We start from the raw sequence: 24,228 nt of genomic DNA, 5'->3' as shown, positions 1-24,228 counted from the left end.
GCATAATGGTCTTACATAAAAGACGAGCGATCACGGTGTCTTTGGTGTCTCAGGGCATGCAGCATCGAGGAGGCTGAAAGCAGTTTGTGTATGTTAAGATATAATTAAGGCAGTTTGGAATGACTGGCACCTAGGGGCTGTCACAGGCAAGGTGGACACATCCTTGCTCTTATGAAGGTTATGTTTTGTAGAGGAACCATAGAGTAAACACATAATGGGGAAATTCAGACAGTGATAAAGGCTGTGGGTTAAAACAAACAAAAAAAGGCAGGTTAATGTGATAGTACCTAGACAGTGTAAGTGAGAGGGGAGAGTACATGGGTTCATTGTCAGGGAGAAACCTCTCTGATAAGATGATATTTCATCTATGATTTGGATAAACAGAAGGAACAAAGCTTGAAAAGCCTTGGAGCAAGAGCTGTTAAGGCAGAGGGAGCAGCAAGTATAAATCCGAAGATGGGGACTAGCTTGATATGTTTAAGGAACAGAGGAAAAGACCAGGATTGATAGGAAGGGTGAGTGAGGGATAGAACTGGAGGGTGGGGATGTGAGGAGTGGTGGTGGAATGAATAGACAAATCAGGTAGTGTTTAAATGCTTTGGGAAATATTGAAGGATTTTCAGAAGGAAGGTGACATGATATTAACCTTTGGCAGCTTTGAGGAGAGTGGGTTTAGGGGCAAGAACAGAAGTGGGAGCTGCGTAGGTTGCTTTAGGGATCCAAGGAAAGGATGAGAATGGCTTGTCTAGGATGGTACCAGCAGACACAGGGAAGTGGACATATTTATAATATATTTCAGAGTTAGAAAAGGTCGTAGTGACCATTTTTTTTTAAATAAGAATTTCAAACTTCTTATTTATTTGTGTTATCTTAATACAAGTTGAGCAAGATTGAAATGAAGTCATAACTTTCAAATTTCCAAGGCAGACTGACTTCTACTTCAAAAAACAAAACCATGTACATAACTAGAATTTTGAGAGCTGGAATGAACCTTAGATGAACCTTTTAACATGTCCCCTTCTTTCCATTTTAAGAATGAGATATTTTGAGGTCCAGAAAGGTTAAGTGATTTATCCAAGGTAAGACCCAGAATATCTGACTCCAAGTTAATGTCATTTCCACACAGCTTTGCTCGAATCTCCTTAAATTAGGTTGTTGCTTTTGAATAAAGAATATGCTACTAAATTTTGAATCAGTATTTATTGTGATAAATGGGTTGTATGAATACAGGTCCGTGCCCCCCACCCCCACCCCCGCCGCCACTATCCTGAAGTGTAGAGCCTTCCTATGAAAACTTTTATAAGCAGAGGGGCACCTGGATGGCTCATTTGGTTAGGCGTCTGCCTTCGGCTCAGGTTATGATCCCAGGGTCCTGGGATCGAGCCCTGCATTGGGCTCCCTGTTGAGCGGGGAGTCTGCTTCTCCCTTTCCCTCTGCCCCTCCCTCCGCCTTGCCCATGTGTGCTCTCTCTCTCTCAAATAAATAAATAAAATCTTTAAAAAAAAAAAAAACTTTCATAAACAGAAATCGTGTAAAGTGAAGAAGCAACTATCATTAATTTATATGGAAAATTTTTCCAGACTCGAAAAATTTCCCAGACCCAAAAAGTAACCTCTCTCAGGCTTTTGTGATACCTTAAGACACATCTTGCTAATGGATGCAAAAAAAAGTTGAGATAAAGTACAGATGCTCACACAGTTCAGTGCTATGGTGGTTTGATGCTGAGATGCTGGATGTAATTCCCCAGGAAAGAGCTTAGGGGTGCCACTCTTGCTGCTCAGGGTGCACGCAGCCTCTAGACGGGTTCATTGCAAAACAAACACTGAATGCTATTTTGGCTTTTCTTTGTAAAAGCGAATCCTCTTCGGATTTCTTTCAATTAGCAAAACAGGTACTAACGTAGGTCTTACCTAAAAGCAAAGCGGTGTTAGGGGAATGTTTGGAAAGCAGAATATATCTGTACTAAGATCTTCACCTTGTAAATAATAAGTACTAAGACTTCCTTCCCTCCATCCTTGCCCTCCCACTCTCCGTCGTCTTTCCTTCTCCTTCCCCTTCTCCGTTTTACTTGTCTCCAAATCCCCTCTCCCCTCTTTTTTTCCCCTACAGATATTGCAATTGCTGCACCATATGGGGGTGAAGATAAAAAAGGAATTGTTTATATTTTCAATGGAAGATTAACAGGGTTGAATGCAGTACCATCTCAAATCCTTGAAGGGAAGTGGGCTGCTCGGAACATGCCACCAAGCTTTGGCTATTCAATGAAAGGAGCCACGGATATAGACAGAAATGGATATCCAGGTGCTCTCCTAGAAATACAGAGTTTCTTAGGTTTTTCAGTTCTAATAGAAATAGTTTTAGTTACTGCTCTCTTGATTTATGTTATGAGTCATTTCAATTAGATACTTCAAGTATTGTTCATACCCCTGCTGTACTGAAGGCACTGTTCTCATCACCGAAGGGGGTTTGAAGCAAAGACAGCTCTATTTCCTGGGAGCGTCCAATAGAAAACACATACTCTGTTTCGTCTTTTGTTGTTCCTAAAGCCTGTAATGAAATGTCAGAGAAAAATGTTGTAGAAGCTAGAAACAAAAGCTGAATGTTCATTCTAACTTTTTAAATGTCTTTTTTTGTTTGTTTTTAATGGTCTAGCATTTTTATGGACTTGACTAATCATTGTCATTTAAAAAAAAATACATTATCTCATTTAATTCTCCCAGTAAGGCTGGTGAGGAATATAAGCCAGCTCATCTCTTTATTACACCATTTTATGGATGAGAAAAGAAACTGAAAAAAGTGATTTGCCTGAGGTTTGCCTGTGGGTTTGAACCAGGACAGGAAGCGAGGCCTTTTTCTAGCTCTTACATACTTTGGAGTATTATAATGGATCTGGATCATTTTGGGTCCATTCTTTAAATGAAATATAATGCAGAAGAATTGGTTACCTTTATTGTTGAAACAGTTCATATGAGCCCAATATACAAGTATGTTGAAGTACTTTTAGAAATAGGACAGGAAGTTCATTTTTACCTGTTAGTGTTATTTCAAGAGATTTTTTTGATTATTTATGTAATAAATTTGTTATGGAACGTTTAGAAAATACAGCAAAGCAGATCTTTCAATAATTTTTTCCAATGCATTCATACAGTTTTTTAGAAGATAAAAGTATGCCTTAGGCACTGTTAATAGCATATTTTATTTACTTAAAATCAGGAATATTTCCCCGTATTATTAATTATTCTTCTGAAGATGAATTTTATGTTTCCCATTCTATGAAATGTCTGTATCATATCTTATTTAACTTTATGTTTGGGCATTTATATCCTTGCATGCAATTCCAGGGCATATCTCTGATTATTTCCTTAGGACAAAATTCTAGAATTTCTGTCAAAGATATGCACTTTTTAAAAAAGTCTTTTGAAACATATTGTCAAATTACAATCCCACTCCCTCCAAAAGAAGTTTTCACAACTTTTTTAAGCACTCACCAGAGTGATCATTTCCCCATATTTGTGCCTACACTGAGGGTCATCTGTTGTTTCTTTTAAAATAACTTTAAACTATATGATGGGTGGAAAATGATACTTTGTTCTACTTTATAATTTTTTAATTATTAGGGAGGGTAAGCATTTTTATTTATTTGTATATATATTTACTTTCGTGAATTTCTTTTTTTCCTTTTTTTTCTTTTTTTTGCTTTGTTTCTGTTGGGATGTTGTTTTTTTCTTTCCTTTTTTTTTAACTTGTGGCAGTGCCTTAAATATTTAATTGAAGATTCTGACTCCTTAACATGTATAAATTTTTCATTTGTCACATTTGGTTTTTGCACATAAAAAAGTTCTTAATTTTTATGTAATCCAGTCTACCGATCTTTATGGTTTCTCATGTATTTTTTGCTTCGAAAGAGTTTCCTCAGACTTACCTTGGGGAGCTCTTATTTCATTTTTTCGTAATCGTGAACCTGTTGTTACCAGCTTGCATATAAAAATTAATGCATTCTGTTCTTGTTAATTTGAATGCTACCTGCTATTATTCTAAGTATTCTACATATATATAATGTGCTTTTTTGGTTTTTTTGGAACAGTGAAAAAATTTATAATGAAATTTAAATTTCTAATGAATTTTATAATGAAATTGTAAAATCCACAGGCACCTATAACACTTTTTCCTCTGAGGGGTATATGTATTTGGTTGACATGCACTTCCTTATTGTTGCTAGTGTTTACAAGGTATCCATTAAAAAGATACTCATCTGCCCAGATGAAAGATTAGTTTTATGATGAGTGTTTGCCATTCAGTGATAGCTTATTTAGAGTTTTCATATGTTTTCACCTTTTAGATATTATCTTACAACCACTTAATGAAGAATAGTTTTGAAACTATATCTAAATCTTTATTATATGCACTGAAAGTTTTATAGAATGGTATATGAATTAAAAAACATTATTATTATTATTATTTACATGTTTTTCTACTCTCTTTTAAGACTTAATTGTAGGAGCTTTTGGTGTAGATAGAGCTGTATTATACAGGTGAGCATGTTTCCATCTCCTGTAATATAGGAATATTCTGAATTATTTGGCAGTTTTATAGTTAAGCCCAGTGCTTGAATTTCAGTTTAATTTTCTTGAAGTAATGATAAAATTTGTTTGTTCTTTCAAGTCTTGCTGCAGGCAAGTAGCATTTATACAAGGAAATCCCAAAATAGAGAAAGCTGTAGATTTTTTAATTTAAAAAAGCATTCAGATTTTTCCCACTTTGTTCTTTAAATTGTGTTAAAAAATATTCTTCTGCTTTTTAAATCTCTTTAACATTTATATGAGTTTACATTTTCTTCTAAAGAGGCAAGAAATTAACTTGATGTTTATGCCACAGCATTCTGTGACCACAAGGGCAGTATGTAATAACTCCCCAAATCAGTATTTTTATTATTAGAGCAATATGTATAAATCCACATACCTGTATTTCTCAGCTTCATCTATGTTCCCAGTTATTCTCTATATTTAATCAATTCCCTATGCTTTAGGCTACCATCTGGCATCGCAAGTAGATTAAGGTGTTTACACTTCCATGGGATGTGTTTATACATGCCAGGATAACTAACATTAGTTCTGGGGAATGGAATTTATGTTGGCCAACTTGGCGCCACCTGTGCGTTCATATCGATTCCAGGATTTATCATGATTGAGATAGGCACACTGACCTGAGCCTACTAGATTTTTATACAGTGTTTAAATCTGTGCATCTGAACTTCGGAGAACTATTTATTTTATCATTTCAGTTTTTTAAATTGTTATCAAAGAATTAATAATGCATGTAGTAAAAGCTCAAGTAGTACAGAAAGGGCATAAACAAAAAAACATACTTTATCTCATGTCAGTTATTAGTTTATGCGTATACCCTACCAGAAATATTCTGTGCATTAAAAAATTGTGTGTGTGTGTGTATGTGTATGCATCCTTTGTACATGATGGGTTTTTTTTCTCTCTTATATAAAAATGATATCTTGCATATATCTTAAAGATTATCTCATATCCATCCACACAGATGTATTTATGTTACTCATGTCCTCTCCTGTATTGCATTGCATTGGGTAGATGCCCACGACGTGTTTAACCATTCTGCTGTGGTGGACTGAGTTCAGATAGGTTGGCCAGTTGTCCCGCTTTGCCTGGAACTGAGGGATTTACCAGGTCATGGGACTTTCAGTGCTAAAATCAGCACAGTCCCTGGCAAACAGGAATAGTTTGTCATTCTGTGTTTAGGTTGTTTTTATTCTTTTTACTATGCTTTAGTAAACATTGCACTTATATATGCAGTGAATGTAAATCTAATAAAATGCTTAGGTCAATCTAACATTTCAAATAACTTTTTTTTCTTTTTTTTAACCAGGGCCAGACCAGTTATAACTGTAAATGCTGGCCTTGAAGTATACCCTAGCATTCTAAATCAAGACAATAAAACCTGCCCACTGCTTGGGACAGATCTCAAAGTTTCCTGGTAAGGGCATTAGTTTAATAATAGTTATTATTGTGATTATTGGTGTAGTCATTATGAAAACAATTGAAAATGAGGTGGGGAGCTGAAATATTGGTACAACAGTTTCTCTGAGTATACTCTCTTTTCATAGATTGGATTATGGAAATATTATTCCGAAGTACATATGTAGAAGGCTCTAGAAATATGCTACAAACTAGTATGAACTTCATTTTAAAAAAATGATGCATGCTCAATGAATATATTCAAAAAGGAGAAAAACTAATAAGATCTCCGAACTCATTTATATTTAATTCTAAACAGATCCATGAACATTTTAATTTTTAAAAGATATCTTTTCCAGATTTAATATCTGAATAGCTGCATGAAAAGTATTATATATATTAAATCTATTGTATAAGTAATATCTCATCAGTATAATATGCTTGTTCTTCTACTTGTTCCCTTACCAGTTTTTAAAGAAAACTATAATTTTTTTTGTAAGTTTAATGTCTGAATTCTTTTCTAGTCCAGTGTTTTGCAAGTCTCCATTATTTGTATGCTATTTTTTGCTACATTATATGGTTTTTGCTGTATTTTCATTCTACCTGTATTTATAATTTTTTAAGTATTTTTTCTTTTCTTTCTTTCTTTCTTTTTTTTTTTTTTTAAGTAGCCTTCACCCCCAGCATGGAGCACAACATTGGGCTTGAACTCATGACCCTAAGATCAAGAACTGAGCTGAGATCAAGAGTTGGACTCTTAACTGACTAAGCCACCCAGGCGTCCCTAAAGTTTTTTTTTTTCTCTAAATTGATTCATGTTTTACTTAAAAACATTTTAAAATAAGATAAAGAAACCCAGTACCTTTCTCATACATATCAAAATAAGTATTAAATTAAGAAAAATCTTGACCCATTTACTACTAAAATTACCATGAGTACTCTACTTTGGAGAACACTGTTCTTTATGTTCCTTGGTTACACAGAAAAATCAGAGAACTTCTGACAAATGCAGGGTGGAATGATTGGAAGCTGGGAAAATTTTACTTCAGAAGAGCTAATGAAAAAATATTTTTCCTGATTCTGTTTTTGAATTATTATAGTTATTAAAACATTTTTCAAAATTTTATTTCTTTCATTGGATTGCATTAAAAATTTAGTAATATTTTTCTTAATTTATATTGATTGGCAGTAAAGTTGTTTTCAGATTTTGGCTTTAAGTTTTACTGTCTTTCTTCCCCTCACTTACTCTACATGCCCCTGTGAAGTTGCTAATAATATATTTTAAATTATGCAAATAATTCAAAGGCCTCGAATACACTAAGCAGTAGCTTTCATATGTTTTTGATTATGGCACATAGTATGAAATACATTTTGCATCATAATCCACTAAAGACATGTATGTAATTAAAACAAAAGTTCCATGAAATCTTATCTTTCAGTCAATTTTATTTATTTGATTTATTTTTTTAAGACGGTGGCTAACCCAACCCATTAAACTAATTTCATGGCCCATTAATAAACCCACTCACAACCCATTAATAAATCATGACAGACACTGTTCTAGAGGAGCTTTCTAATTAAAGGAAGCTTTAGGAGATTTTTAGTAAGTGAGATGTTATTTTAAATCTGGTTGGTCATTTCCCTCATTGAGATTTATCAATAGGTTCTCTAAATGTGAGAGGAAGTTAGGAGATTCTTTTCTTTTTCTTCCTTTTTTTTTTTTTCATCAAGGTACCATGAAAGTAAATGTGCTTAAAATACCGAAGCATGAGCTAAGTTATTCTATGTAGTTTCATGTTTCAAGAATAATATGAAGACATGAGAAAAGATATAAAGGCTTCACTATATAAACTGTGTATTAGAAATGTGAGATTTGGGGGTGATTTATTCAAAAATATGTCTAAACTGGATTATAGGATTTGTATATATTTTTATTTTTCTGCAGTTTTAATGTCAAGTTCTGCTTAAAGGCAGATGGCAAAGGAGCACTTCCCACGAAACTTAGTAAGTGTTCTATGGAAAAATTATATAATTCTGTATCTGTAGCACTCAAAGTATTTTAAGATATTTGAATAGTTAACACAAATAGTTGTTATTTAACGTTCTTCATTTTACTATTACGCTTAAAGACACTTAACATTGCCACATAATTACCTTGTTGACTTTTAAGTTAATTCAGATAGAATATATATTTATTTATTGACATTGTGAACAAAGTAGCCCACTGAATGATAAATATGGCCTTCAGAAAGTTCAACAATTACCAATGAGAGATAAATGAACTCTAGGGGAAATGGGTATCACTGTTTATAAATAGATGATCTACGGAAGAGTTGGTATTTTATGTCTTAGAGAAGCCCCCAGCAATCTCAGGAGTAGAGGTGCTTTAGAAATGATGGAAGAAGTAGTCTGGGCCACTAAATTTAACCCACATGGCAAACTCCTAACTTGACTCTTGCTTTCCAGAAAATGGTTTATGTGGTCAGGAGAGCAAGGTAGGAGAGCTAAGTGATTATTGCCAAGATTTGTGATTATGTTAGTGACAAGTGCTGAGAAGTAATGATAAAGCAGGGGAAGAAGACTGAATCTTTTGGGTATGTGTCTGTGCATGAAAATTTACATAGAGGAGCAAGGCAAGGCGTCACTGGAAGATGACTTTTCAGTAGTAAAGACCCGAAGGAAGTGAAGGACCTAGGGGATGTCCGGAGGAGTATTTTGCACAGAGGAAATGGCAATTTCAAGAGACCTGAGACAGAAGTCTGCTTAGTGTGTTTGAGAAATACAAGGAGGGCAGTGTGGGTGGGTGGAACAGAACTGGAAGCAAAATAACCCTGTGTTCTCACCCAATTTGACATGAAGTTCAACATTTAGAGAAATTTAGAAACTTGGTCTGCACTCTTATCCACTTTGAAGAAACTATTTAAAGAAGTACTGAATCTTAGAAGGAAGTCCGCCTAACAGCTATGCTTCAGACTATTGGTTGCACATTTGTTTTAAGATAATTCTTGATCCAGTCAACTTTGGTCACCTGCTTCATGAGGGACATATTTGACAATCTGATATGGCCGCTTCAATAGAAGTAGTAGTTGCAGGTGATGCAAACTGTTTATTCATCATAGTGTCTAATAAAATGGTATGGGTACATATTAGTAAATATTTCTTAATTTCAATCAGCGAGAAATTGCTGCTACTCGCATTAATGGTGGAAGTCTTAGTTCACATACGTTTCATGCTCTGAACTTCTTCCTCTCAGCTTAAAGTAAAAGAAAAAATTTCCTTTTCATCTGATGGTTATATTACTACTATCATTATCTATTGTCTGGATTAATATATGACATTACTTTGGGGATTATTGGATTGATTATTTACTCTTAAATATTTATTCAGAATTAATGTTATAGTCTCACTACATTGTATAGACATTTTTAGTGAATTACAAGGAAATTACTTCTTAAGTAATAAATATCTCTGTTTACATGAAAACTCTAGGTATCTAGGAGAGATATGTGTCCATAAAGATTATGTTAGTTATAAATCCTTTGGTTTGTATAGACTTCCAGGTGGAGCTTCTTTTGGATAAGCTCAAGCAAAAAGGAGCAATTCGACGAGCACTATTTCTCCATAACCGGTCACCAGGTCACTCTAAGAACATGACCATTTCAAGAGGGGGACAAATGCAGTGTGAGGAACTAATAGCATATCTGCGGGTAAGAGGTGCTTTTCTGCTTCATTATCTTTTACTTTTTACTATTTTTTTAACCTAAATGAGTTTCACTGTGTATAAAGTTTTTGGTATTAAATCAAAAAGAAAACACTTGAGAAAATTTGACTTTTTAAAGTATCAAACCTGAGTAATGGATTTTTGCTCGTGGCAAACTGGATGTTCCAAATGGCTGTTCTGCAACAAGGCTACTGAATAAATTATAACAAATGAATTTCTTAAATATCACTAGATTCTCAAAGCATAAAAAAAAATCTCCAGGGTCCAAAAAAAGAAGCAATCAGTTAAAAAAACTACATTGGCAAAATTTGACTTGTGAGTTGTATGCGAATATGTGATCCAGAGTGGCTGGGGAAAGGATGAGCAGTAATTGCCCCAGAAGAAACAGTTTTAAACCTGCAAAGGCTTGAGGTGTTGGAATTATCAGTTACAAAATACGAATTTTTATAAAATGTTTAAAGAAAAAATAAAACTTTTTAAAAAGAATACAACAATTAATGATGTAATGTAGGGTGATTAACATAACATAATAATAAAAAAAATACAAAAACATCAGTGAAGATTTGGAAGACAACATAATTAACCACCTCAATTTAACAGACTTATATAGAATACAAAAATTGACCATATATGGATGGGTCACAAAGGAAGTTTAAATAAATTTCAAAAAGTTTAAATCATAGAAAATACACTGTTCGATCATGGTGCAATTTTTAGAAAGCAATAACAATAAAGATAAATTGGGAATTAGGAATTGTGATTTTAAATAACTTACGGATCAAAAAAGAGATCATAATGGAAATTTACTTAAAAATGAATCATAATGAAAATTCTGCTTATCAAAATGTGTGGGATATCACAGAAGCAGAAAATAAAGTAAATGTGTAGCCTTAAATGCTATTTAATTTAAATGAAAGATTGATCAAGAAAAAATTGAGGGAAAACAAAACAAAAAAAATTTAATTCCACACAATAAGGAATTAAAAAGGGACATAGCTACAGGTGAAGAAGGGATTACAGTAATAGAATATTGTAATAACCTTGTGCTAAGACATAGAAAAACTTAGACAAAACAAGGATATTCTTAGAAAATTATAACACAACTACCATAAGAAGAAATAGAAAACCTGAAAAAGCCATGTAACCATATAAACCATTCTAAAAATCGAGTTGCCAGTTAAAAATCTTTACACCAAAGGAAACACAGATGGTTTTATAGGTGATATCTACCAAACCATGAAGAACGAGACATTCCAATATTAAGCTCTTTGAAGGGATAGAAGAATAGAAAATATGTCCAACTTAATTCTATGAAGCCAGTGTAATTGATGCCCAGAAAGGTGGAGGATAGTCCAAGCAAGAATTTCATGCCAGTCTTTCAGAAAGACATAGATGTAAAATTACTAAATCAAATATAAGCAAACTAAATCCTAGCAGTTTATTAGAAAAGATAAAATAAGTAGACCAATTTTGATTTATTCTAGGGTGGGTTAACTTAAAAATATAGAAGTATAGCTTAACATATGAATAAGACTGAAGAAAAAACACGAACGTCTTAAATATAGGAAAAGCTTTTGATTAAATTAAATAACTCTTCATGATTTAAACAAGCTTCAAGTTGGAGGTTTTCCAAGATGGTGGAGGAGTAGGAGACCTGAGTTTTGTCTGGTCCCAGGAATTCAGCTAGATAGCTATCAAATCATTCTGAACACCTGTGAACTCAACTGGAGATCTAAGAAAATAATAGCTGCAACTCTACAAATAGAAAAGCAACCACTTTCTGCAAGGTAGGAGGTGCAGAGAAAGTGAATCCAAGGTGATATATGGGAAGATAAATGGGGTGGGGGTGGGAAGGGGCCTCCATAAGCCAGCACAGGAAAGTGATATAGGAGCGGAGTGCAAAATCAGAACTTTTAAAAATCTCCGGTGAGGGATGTCCCTGCCTAAAAGGTGTTCAGGTAGCAAAGCAGGGTACAACCCTAGGCGGAGCAGTGTGGTCTCAGGATCCTCGGAGTCACAGGAAGACCAGGGGTGCCTGAGTGTGGCAGAGCTCCCAGGCATCAGAGTGGGGAAGCAGCTGCAACCAGTGAGCCCAGGAGTGGGCTCTCAGCTCGGGGTTGCCATAAACCACCAAGCTCGGGGTTGCCATAAACCACCAACCACAGCACGGGTCTGGTGACCACTCTCTAAGAGGGGCCCAGCAAAAGCCCCCTCCCTCCCCGGGGGGAGCAGGAAGGAGTGGTGCAGGTGCATGCTGCTGGAGTCTGCAGGGTTTGGAGACTCCAAACAGGGTCACGTGCCTGAGATAGAAATGCTCAATCACAGGCTGGGTGAGCACAGAGGGTGGACAGAGACCAGGAAGACAAGAGTGATTGTCTGTTTTTCCCTGAGGGTGCACTGAGGAGTTGGGGGTGCGAGCTTTTGGCTCAGGGGCCGGAGATTGGGAGGTGGCGTTTTCATTCTCATCCTCTAAAGCAGCGCACAAAGCCTTTAGGGAACAAAAGCCACATAGAGCAGTCGGGAGCCACTTACTCAGCCTGGCCCCCTGGCAAGGGTGGTGTAATTCCGCCCTGGGGAAAGACACCTGAAAATCAGCACAACAGGTCCCTCCCCCAGAAGATCTGCAAGAACATTGAGCTAAGACCAAGTTTACGCAGATCACAAACTGCAAAACTCTAGCGCTAGGGGAAAAGAGTATATAGAATTCATGTTTTTTTTTCTCATGATTCTGTAATCTTTCAATTTCAGTTATTTTCTTTTTCTTTGCAACCAGTTTCTTATTTTATCAACTCTTTTGTTAAGTCTTTTTTTATTTTCATTTTTACAGTTACATTCTATCCTTTCATTGTATTTCATTTTGCTTTTGTATATATATAAGTTTTTCCTTCTTTACAATATTGGGATGCTGTTTCTTCTTACAAACAGACCAAAATACACCCAGAATTTAGTGTATTGCTCTGTTCTCTTCACCTGACTGATCATGTTCTCTCTCCTCTTTTTTCTTCCTTTTTTTTTTGTTAAAGTCTTTCTAATTTTCATCTTTACAGTTCCATTGTATACTTTTATTGTATTTAATTTTATTTTTGTATTTAATTTTCTTTCTTTACAGTTTTCAGATGTACTTTCTTCTAACAAACAGACCAAAATACACCCAGGATATAGTGTATTGCTCTGTTCTGTTCACCTGTTTATATTCTTTCTTATTTTCTTTCCTTTTATTTTGTCTTTTAATTTTCATTTTTACAGTTACATTCTATCCTTTCAATGTATTTACTTTTATTTTTGTACACATATAAGTTTTTCTTTCTTTACAATTTTGGGACCTAGTTCTCTAGCAAACAGACCAAAGTACATACAGGATCCAGTGTATTGCTCTGTTCTCTTCACCTGTCTGTTTATATTTCCTCTCTCTATTTTTTTATTTTATTTTTTTTTCAATTTCAGGTCTCTCTGATTTGTTTAGTGTATATTTCTCTGGGGTCATTATTGCCATTTTAGTATTTTGTTCTTTCATTCATCTATTCTTCTCTGGACAAGATGACAAGAAGGAAAAACTCAACTCAAAAAAGAGAACAAGAGGCAATACTAACTGTCAGGGACCTAATCAGTCAGGGACCTAATAAGTATCATCTTACAATAAGTAAGATGTCTGACCTAGAGTTCAGAATAATGATTATAAAGATACTAGCTAGGCTTGAAAAAAGCATAGAAGACACTAGAGAATCCCTTTCTGGAGAAATTAACTAAAACCTAATCAAGTCAAAATAAAAAAGGCTATTGAAATGCAATAAAAAATGGAGGCTTAACTACTAGGATAAATGAGGCAGAAGCGAGAATTAGTGATAGAGAAGACAAAATGATGGAGAATAAAGAAGCTGAGAAAAAGAGAGATAAACAACTACTGGATAACAAGGGAAGAATTTGAGAGATAAGTGATACCATAAAGTGAGACAATATTAGAATAATTGGGATCCCAGAAGAAGAGGAAAGAAAGAGGGGCAGAAGGTATTTTGGAGCAAATTCTAGCTGAGAACTTGCCTAATCTGGGGAAGGAAGCAGGCATTCAAGTCCAGGAAGCACAGAGAACCTACCTCAAAAACAATACAAGTAGGTCAACACCTTGACATATAATAGTGAAGCTTGCAAATCTCAGAGACAAAGAGCAAAGACAACCTTAACCTACAAGGGTAGAAACATTAGACTGGCAGCAGACTTATCCACAGAGACCTGGCAGGCCGGAAAGGACTGGCATGATATATTCAGGGTGCTAAATGAGAAAAGCATGCAGCCAACAACACTTATTCCGGCAAGGCTGTCATTCCAAATAGAATGAGAGAGAAAAACCTTCCAGGACAAACAGACACTAAAAGAATTTGTGATCACCAAACCAGCTCTGCAAGAAATCTTAAAGGGGATCCTTTAAGCGAAGAGAGAGCCCAAAAGTAACAGACCAGAAAGGAACAGAAACTTGAACTCAATCACAAGAGAAAATTTGGAGAGAACTGAAATAAATGGAGGCTGAGGAGCATCCTACCAAAGAACGAATGGGTCAATCCGGAAATTAAAGAAGAATTAAAAGAAATATGGAAACAAATGAAAATGAAAACAAAACTTTTTAAAATTCTTGGGATGCAGTAAAGGCTGTCCTAAGAGGCAAGTATATAGCAATACAAGCCTTTCTCAAGAAACAACAAAGGTCTCAAATATACAACCTAACCTTACACCTAAAGGAGCTGGAGAAAATACAGCAAATAAAGCCTAAACCCAGCAGAAGAGAATTAATAAGTATTAGAGCAGAAATTAATGAAATAGAAACCAAAAGAACAGTAGAACAGATCAATGAAAACTAGGGGTTGATTCTTTGAAAGAATTAATAAGAGGGGCGACTGGGTGGCTCAGTCGTTAAGCATCTGCCTTCGGCTCAGGTCATGATTCCAGGGTTCCCTGCTCTGTGGGGAGCCTGCTTCTCCCTCTCCCACTCCCCCTGCTTGTGTTCCCTCTCTCGCTGTGTCTCTCTGTCAAATAAATAAATAAAATCTTAAAAAAACCAAAAACTTAAAAAAAAACAAAAAAAAAGAATTAATAAGATCGATAAATCCCTAGCCAGACTTATCAAAATGAAAAAAGACCCAAATATAATCATGAATGAAGGAGGAGAGATCACAACCAACACTGAAGAAATACAATTTTAAGAACATATTATGAACAACTATATGCCAACAAATTAGGCAATCTGGAAAAAAAGAATGCATTCCTAGAAATGTATTAACTATCAAAACTGAAACAGAAAGAAATAGAAAACCTGAACAGACCCATACCTGCAAGGAAATTGAAGCAGTGATCAAAAATCTCCCAACAAGCAAGAGTCCAGGAGCAGATGGCTTCCCAGGAGAATTCTACCAAATATTTAAAGAAGAATTAATACATATTCTTCTGAAGCTGTTTCAAAAAATAGAAATGGAAGGAAAACTTCCAAACTTGTTCCATGAGGCCAGCATTACCTTGATCCCAAAACCAGACCAAGACCCCACCAAAAAGGAGAATTACAGACCAATATCCCTGATCAACACGGATGCAAAGATTGTCACCAAGATACTAGCCAATAGGATCCAATAGTACATTAAAAGGATTATTCATCACAACCAAGTGGGATTTATTCCTGGGCTGCAAGGGTGGTTCAGCATCCACAAACCAATCAATGTAAATAAATAAATAAGTAAATAAATTCACTACATAAATAAAAGAAAGGACAAGAATCATACGATCTCAATAGATGCAGAAAAAGCATTTGACAAAGTACAACATCCTTTCCCTGATTAACTCTCTTCACAGTGTAGGGATAGAGGGAAGATACCTCAATATCATAAAAGCCATATACAAAAAGCCCACAGTGAATATCATTTCCAATGGGGAAAAACTGATAGCTTTTCCCCCAAGGTCAGAAACATGACAGGGATGTCCACTATCACCACTGCTGTTCAACATAGTACTAGAAGTCCTAGCCTCAACAAAAAGAAATAAAAGGCATCCAAATTGGCAAAGAAGAAGTCAAACTCTCCCTCTTTGCAGATGACATGATACTCTATGTGGAAAACCCAAAAGATTCCAACCCCAAAATTGCTAGAACTCATACAGGAATTCAGCAAAGTGACAGGATATAAAATCAATGCACAGAAATTAGTTGCATTTCTATACACTAACAATGAGCAGAAGAAAGAGAATTTAAGTTGATCACATTTACAATTGCACCCAAAACCATAATATACCTAAGAATAAGCCTACCCAAAGAGGCAAAGTATCTGTATTCAGTAAACTATAGAACACTCATGAAAGAAATTGAAAAAGACACAAAGAAATGGAAAAACGTTCCATGATCATGAATTGGATCATGAATTTCTGCAAAGAAGACATACAAATGGCCAATAGACACATTAAAAAAAAGCTCAATATCACTCGGCATCAGGGAAATAAAAATCAAAACTACAATGAGATACCATCTCACGCTGGTCAGAATGGCTAAATTTAACCACTCAGGAAATGACAGATTTTGGCGAGGATGCGGAGAAAGGGGAACCCTCTTACATTGTTGGTGGGAATGCAAGCTGGTGCAGCCACTCTGGAAAACAGTATGGAGATTCCTCAAAAAGTTGAAAATAGAGCTACTGTATGACCCAGCAATACCACTGCTAGGTATATACCCCAAAGATATAAATGTAGTGATATGAAGGGCACCTGCACCCCAATGTTTATAGCAGCAATGTCCATGATAGCCAAACTATAGAAAGAGCCCCGATGCCAGTCGACTGATGAACAGATAAAGAAGATGAAGTATATGTATATATCAGAATACTACTCAGGCATCAAAAAAGATGAAATCTTGCCATTTGCAATGATGTGGATGGAACTAGAGGGTATTATGCTAAGTGAAATAAGTCAGTCAGAGAAAGACAGTTATCATATGATCTCACTCATGTGGAATTTAAGAAACAAAACAGAATCATAGGAGAAGGGAGGGAAAAATAAAAGAAGATGAATTTCAGAGAGGGAGACAAACCATAAGAGAGTATTGATCATAGAAACAAACTGAGGGTTGCTGGAGGGGAGAGGGTGGGGGGATGGGGTACCTGGGTGATGGACATTAGGGAGGGCATGTGATGTAATTAGCTCTGGGTATTATATAAGACTGATGAATAACTGAACTTACCTCTGAAACTAATAATACACTATACGTTAATTAATTGAATTTAAATTAAAAAATATAAAACAAAAAATAAATTAAAAAAAATAAGCTTCAAGATGTAACTATGAACAAATACCATCTTACATTCAAACAAAGTCTGCCAGTACCTATTTATTGGTGAAGATGTGAATTAATGGAATTCTTACATTGCTGATGGCAGTGTAAGTTGTGAAGACTTAGGAAAATAATACGGTATGATTTTCTAGAGCTCAGAAATCTATTTGCCACTATGTAGAATTGTTTTTTTTTTTTTTTTGTAATAGCAGAAACAAAAAGCCCAAAACAATCCAAATAACCTTTGACAGGAGAATGGATAAATAATATTGTGGGTTTAATACATGATGAGATACTACTCAATAGTAAAAATTACCTTCAGCTCTTTCTAACACCATGGATGAATCTTAAGAGTGTTGAACAGAAAGCAAAGCCAGAATACATATAACCTCACTTTGAAGTAAACAAAAAAGGAAAAGCAAACTGAAAAATGTATTGTTTAAGGACAAATATACAATATAGTGAAATACTGAAAACAAACAAGGGAACATTGTACTTAAAATTTAGGATGGTGGTTACCTGTGAGAAGGAAGGCCAAGGGAAGAACCAGACGGGAACACATAACCTTAAGCATTATTGGTAATGTTCTAGTTATTTTAGGTGTGGAGTGACTGTTTTATTAACATGCCTCGTATATTTTTGTATGAATCAAGTATTCTGTTATAAACAAAAATTGATTAAGGGTTCTCACTGAATAACAAATCTTTTTAGATACTCTTATATAAATGTAGTTTTTCAGAGTTTTGGTAGAATTGGATCAGGGTTGAATATGGCTGGCTTTGTGTTGCACACTTACAGATTTCTCTAGATAGTTTGATAGATTGACATTGTCATTGATTGGAAGCTTTTCTGTTTCTAGGATGAATCCGAATTTAGAGACAAACTCACTCCGATTACTGTTTTTATGGAGTATCGGTTGGATTACAGAACAGCTGCTGATGCAACAGGCTTGCAACCCATTCTTAACCAGTTCACTCCTGCCAACATTAGTCGACAGGTATTGGACTATCTCCACTTGTCACTAATTTTATACATTAATTTTTAAAGTCTTACAGTTCATCTTTTTAAATATCCTAAGGGATTGCTTTTAAAATGTTCCATTTCTAGTCAAAGAAGTAGAGGAAGGAATCTGAATTTTCAGGTCAGAGTATCTGAAGCCACTCAGAACTTAGTTATATGCAGAGAAAGGGTCATATTTCATACACATAAAACAGTAAAATAGTTCAAGGAAAACAAAGTGCCAGTGTATTTTCATACTATTTTCGTATTTTGCTAAACAAGTTTTAGATCTATGTTTTTTTTGATTTACATTTTAATTGTAAAAAATAGTATATGTGTACACATATGCAACTGCTTATTTATTACATCTATGTCATTTAAGTAATTCACATATATTGTTGTTTCATTCCAGTTAAACTGACAGTTAAGATCTGTATTGTGTAATTTTATTCTGTGTAGCTGCATATCCCTTGTGACTTGGAAGAGGAAGTCTTTCATTATTTTCCCCCTTTAAATTTTCTCTCTTCTTTTTGTCTGCCCCTGGGCTTGAAGCTTTTTGAATATTAACAATAGACAAACCAAGAATGGCTTCCTCTTTTTCTTCTTTCTTCTTTTAAAAATTTTTAGACTCCTTCTTTCACATTCTGCCCAACCTTCTTTTCTACTTCCCACTATTTCTCTCTTTTGGATTTTCCATACTGCTCTAGCCTCCAGATCTAAGGGGAGAAAATTCAGGTTTTTGCTTATTTCATCCATCCTGGATTGGTTAACTTCAGTGCTTCTAGTCCCTTTTCCTTCATCTCCTTCCAAATGGCCATGTATATGCTGGACTCATTTTGTCCAGTTTCTGTTCCCTTTGGTGTGCCTGTCAGAACTGCTTCTGTGTACCCATAGCTCTTTATTCTTTTACACTCTGCGGCCATATTTCCATGATGTTGGCAGAGGCATAGTCTGCAAAAAGAAATTCTAAAAGGGAAATTTGTTTTGCCCAAGATCACACAACTTAGCTAGCAGCAGCAGGTTCATGCTGAATCCTCATTTCTTTTCTTCTTTTTTTTAATCTTCATTTCTTGACTGTACTTTCTCTTCTATATGACACTTCATTCCAGAATCATAACAACTTAATTTAAGATAGAACTAAAAGGTTCCAACTAATTGTATTATAGCCTATGAATGTTTTCCTTGTTTTTCATTCTTGACTAGCTACACTGACCTATTTAAAAATAAGCAGCCATGGGGCTCCTGGGTGGCTCAGTCGGTTGAGCACCTGACTCTTGATTTCGGCTCAGGTTATGATCTCATGGTCCTGGGATTGAGTCCTGTGTTGGGCTCTGTGCCCAGTGGGGAGTCTGCTTGAGGATTCTTTCCCTCTCTCTCTGCCCCTTGCACGCACATGTATGTGGATGCCCTCTCTCTCTCTAAAAGAAATAAATCTTAAAAAAAAAAAAAAAAAAGCAGCCATGATATTTTTTACATTCAGGTATGCAAACAAGTTGATGAGTGTATATAAATATATGTGTGTTTATGTATATTCACATACATCCACGTACACATTGATTTATATTGATTTACACTGCATATGTGTCCTATATTTGTATTTTTTCATGTAGAAAAAATAAAATGCTTTTTTCTAGGCCCATATTCTGCTTGACTGTGGTGAAGACAACGTCTGCAAACCCAAATTGGAAGTTTCTGTAGATAGGTAAGTTTTGCTCCAAACAATAAACAGTATAACAAGAAATTTAAATGGAAGAACACACTTTTCTATTGAAAGCAATAGTATATTTTAATGTGAACTGGTTATACTGGAGGATAATTCATGATTTTCTGTAGTAGTAAAACTATCAGTATTGAACTTCAGAAAAATATGCACTGTTTTCACTACTTGCCTGGGTTGACAGATCTATTTCCATGCAGGATGAGTAGTGTTACAAAGTAACATTATATCCTCTTAAAGATATATTTCATTGTAGATACCCTGTTAACTAAAGGAATCTGATTAGTATTTTATGATACATAAATTTTAAAGAATATTTTGAGAATCATGAGTGATTAATTCAGCTTTTAGGAAAAAAATCAGGGAATTAATAAGTACCTACAAAGAGATATAAAATTACTTCAGTAATAGATATGACTGGTAGTGATATATTAGTGGCATTAATGCTTTTTTTTTTACTGAGAGAAACATTGGATTTGCACCCAGTGTGCTATTTCCAGCTTTCTGTTGAGCTGTGAAATAGTAAAATATCTTGAGACACTGTTGAACATGTCAGTGCTATGTACTTCTCTTGTTTCTTTGAACAACCATGCTCTCCCTGTGCAGGTTTTTTTTCATTGTCTAAATTTGTATTAACTTATAGTGATCAAAAGAAGATCCATATTGGGGACGACAATCCTCTGACATTGATTGTTAAGGCTCAGAATCAAGGAGAAGGTGCCTATGAAGCTGAGCTCATTGTTTCCATCCCACCGCAGGCTGATTTCATCGGGGTTGTCCGCAATAGTGAAGTAAGCAAGCTGCCTCTTTAAAAACCGAAATGCACTCATAGGTCTCATTAACATTAATGAGTTACTCCCCTATTTAGTGTAGTACAAGCTTACCCATTCTACTTAAGGCTAAATTGCTAGGCCGTAGAGTGCCTATCTTACATAATTCCTTTCAAGCCTAATACTTTGCATAATGCACTGATAGGACATTTTTAGAATTGCCAGCTAAGTGCCTGAAACAAGGTCAGATAGATAAAGTGTCTTAGCCTGTCCATCAAATAATTTGTTAGGGGTAATAAGGTTATGTATCTAGATCCTCAGGGATCTTTCAGAAATACCTTTACATTTATATGTGGCAATTGTACACAATTCTGGCTTCTCCCATACTCACCCCCCATTTGCTCAAATGGATGGATATATTTTTAAAACAAGAAACTTAACTATCCAACTGCATGATATTGTCTGGGAATTTTATAGTGTATTTTTTTTTTGTCATTAATTTATTTTCCTTTCAATTTTTTTTTTTTTTTTTTTTGGGTCTATCAAAGGCCTTAGCAAGACTTTCCTGTGCATTTAAGACAGAAAACCAAACCCGCCAGGTGGTATGTGATCTTGGAAACCCAATGAAGGCTGGAACTCACGTAAGATATTTTAACTAAATGGATTTCTTTTCTTTTAAAGAAAACATATTTTTCTGTGGATTTTTCCATAGAAATTTTTTTTTAAATACTTCAGAATAGTGTCTTTAAGTTGGTTTTGATTTAGAATGTAATGATTAGCAGAGTTTGATTTTGACTAAGATAATAAAATAATGGATTGTGCTGTTACGCTGTATTTAATAAGCAGTATTTATACTGCCTTCAGATTGCTAAATGGATTGAGAACATGGGTTAAACTAAAAACTAAAATTGTAACTCTGATATTTTTACCTAATGCTTTAATGAATCCTTAAAGCTATTCTGACAAATACCAAGACTGTCATTATTAAGTGTGATAGAATTATCTCATGAATTTGGAACTCTGTATCATCGTCCCAGGTTAGAATCAAAGAGCATCTTAGTTGGATCAGGTTCCCCTTGGGGTGGAGAAGGGAGCCCAGGAGCTTGAGAAAATGAACTCAATGGGTTGCTTCTGAAATACTCTAAACAGTAAACAAACATATATCTGGAGAATTCTTAGTGTCAAGGAAAAATGGGAGTATATTTCATCTTATGTTTTTTTCTTTTTTTTCCTTGTAACTATTTCTATAAAATTTAATTATAGCACAAAGACTTTGGTAATTTGAAGATCTGTGGTAATATGGGCTTACATAGTCCATATTTATCTTTCCTGTTAGATATTGTTTAAAGGTACAGACTTGCAACTAATAGTAAATAAGTCTTAGAGATCTAATGCACAGCATAGTGAATATAAACAATATTGTATTATAATCATCAACCTTGTGGGGGTGCCTGGGTCTCTCAGTCAGTTAAACGTCTGACTTGCGGTTTTGGATCAGGTCATGATCTCAGGGTCATGAGATCGGGCCCTGTGTTGGGCTCTGCACTCAGTGTGGGGTCTGCTTCTCCCCCTCCCTCTGCTCCCACCCCCATGCTCTCTCTCTCTCAGATAAATAAGTAAATAAAAATCTAAAAAAAAAATCTTTAACCTTGCTAAGAGACTAGATTTTTATTCCCACCATAAAAGAGAAATGGTAATTATATGACATGATAGAGATGCTAACTATAGCTACAATGGCAATCATATTATAATTTATAAATGTATCAAATCAACATGTTTTATGCCTTAAAATTATACAGTGTTATATGTCAAATATATTTCAATAAAAGTTGCATATTTCTTCGGGTATATTTTCCATTAAATGCCATTATTATTTCTAAATGCATGGTCTCTTAGGAAGGAGGACTTGAACAAAGTACCCTGAATAGAGTTTTTCCACATGTATTTAACAATGTCTCATTAACAAGTGGACATATTTTTCTATGTTCTCATTCTCTCTAGCCTTCTCACTCACAGCTCATCCAGTGTAGATAATTTCAAGTTATTTCAAGTGGCCCCCTCCAGGCTTTATAAAGTGAGAGGCAATTTGATGAAGTTCCCCAGAAGTTTCATTTTTGTGTATCATAAATGATCCCCAAGAAGCCTGCTTTCTCTTACCTTGTTAGCTCAGTTATTTTCTTTAAGAACAATTTTCCCCTGCAGGAATTAGGATGATTGTTGTCAGTGGAGTTGTGATAGGTGTAGAGAAGTTCTGGTTCTAGCCCTACCTCTCATGCCTTGTGTAGCCAGGTTCTCTCACTCTTTAAACCCATTCATTCTTCCTTCCTGCTCCATTAACATAAGTTCAATTGTTAATTTCCTGTCACCAAATCAGTGTGCAGAATTGCTGTACCTTCATTGAATCAACAGATACTCACTTTTGCATTTCTTATAAAGTTAATATTAGGTATTATTATGAGGAGATAAAATTATGTTAATAATTGTTAAGTAGGCTCCTTTATGGTTGGCCCATGTATCTTAAATAAAAGAGATTCAATAGAAGATCAGATTTAATTATCTTTGTTAGAGTGTTTTCAGTTTTATTATAAGCTCAGAAAAAAACCCTATTTTGGAACGACTCTTTTTTTTTTAGATCTTGTTTATTATTTATTTGACAGAGAGAGACACAGCGAGAGAGAGAACACAAGCAGGGGGAGTGGGCGAGGGAGAAGCAGGTTTCCTGCTGAGCAGGGAGCCTGATGCGCTGGGTTCAATCCCAGGACCCTGGGATCATGACCTGAGCCGAAGGCAGACGCTTAACTACTGAGCCACCCAGGCGCCCCTTGGAACAACTCTTTTTTATTTGGACATTGGAATTTAAATTTCACTGATTAGACATTGTTTTAATTAACATTACTATCCTTTCCTCCCCCTCTAGCTCCTAGCTGGTCTTCGTTTCAGTGTGCACCAGCAATCAGAGATGGATACTTCTGTGAAATTCGATTTACAGATCCAAAGGTATAGAAACAACTTTTTTCAGTTTGTAATAACTATTGAGGAAATGTTATTTGTCATAAATCTATTATGTAACATATTCTAAATGTTATGGAATAGAATAGGCTAAAATTTCAGTACTTGATTATATCATTTTTTATTATTTTATTTTTTATTTTTTAAATTTTATTTTTAAAATTTCACTTACAATGTTTTAAAGGTTGATTATACCATTTTTAAAATAAAATAATATTCATTGTTTTGTATAAATATTAATGTAGTACTAAAAATATGGAAAATCTAGAAACATATAGAAAGAAAATAATAATTACCCATAGATACTCTTGTGAACATTTTGTTATATGTCATATCAATTTCTTTTACAGAATAAGATTCTTTTTTTACCTGAACACATCTCTATATGTTTAACCATTTCCGTATTGGTGTACATTTAAGTTGCCTCTCATTTTTTTTTTTAAGATTTTATTTATTTTGAGAGAGAGAGAGCCAACAAGCAGAGGGAGGGGCAAAGAGAGAGAATCTCAAGCAGACTCTGTGCTGAGCATGGAGTGCAATGCGGGGCTCGATCTCATTACCATGAGACCATGACCTGAGCTGAAATCAAGAGTTGGACACTTAAGCCACCCAGGCATCCCTGCCTCTAATTTTTTTTCAAATAGTATTGAACATCTTTGTAGAAAATATGTTTTTCATTTTTTATTATACCATTTTAAAAATCAATATTTCTATCATAAGAATAATTTATTGTTAGT

The 24,228-nt window shown here is 34.9% G+C and overlaps 1 protein-coding gene across 2 annotated transcripts in view; it reads left to right on the top strand.

Annotated features, from left to right (window-relative positions):
• The window catches only part of ITGAV (integrin subunit alpha V), a 95,064-nt gene that overhangs the window by 61,226 nt on the left and 9,610 nt on the right, over positions 1 to 24,228 (top strand). For both annotated transcript variants that reach the window (XM_035007575.1, XM_035007574.1), the window contains exons 13-22: positions 2,110 to 2,301; positions 4,487 to 4,532; positions 5,893 to 6,000; positions 7,927 to 7,985; positions 9,534 to 9,688; positions 17,856 to 17,993; positions 19,630 to 19,697; positions 20,356 to 20,503; positions 21,031 to 21,123; positions 23,400 to 23,479. In XM_035007575.1, coding sequence (XP_034863466.1) covers positions 2,110 to 2,301; positions 4,487 to 4,532; positions 5,893 to 6,000; positions 7,927 to 7,985; positions 9,534 to 9,688; positions 17,856 to 17,993; positions 19,630 to 19,697; positions 20,356 to 20,503; positions 21,031 to 21,123; positions 23,400 to 23,479 — 1,087 coding nt within the window. The remainder of the gene's footprint in view (positions 1 to 2,109; positions 2,302 to 4,486; positions 4,533 to 5,892; positions 6,001 to 7,926; positions 7,986 to 9,533; positions 9,689 to 17,855; positions 17,994 to 19,629; positions 19,698 to 20,355; positions 20,504 to 21,030; positions 21,124 to 23,399; positions 23,480 to 24,228) is intronic.

The sequence above is a fragment of the Mirounga leonina genome, unplaced genomic scaffold, assembly GCF_011800145.1.
Source record: "Mirounga leonina isolate KUSES-001 unplaced genomic scaffold, KU_Mleo_1.0 Mir_151, whole genome shotgun sequence".
Taxonomy (NCBI): Eukaryota; Metazoa; Chordata; class Mammalia; order Carnivora; family Phocidae; genus Mirounga; species Mirounga leonina.
Note: the sequence above shows the minus strand (reverse complement) of the source record. Positions and strands in the feature narration are given on the sequence as shown.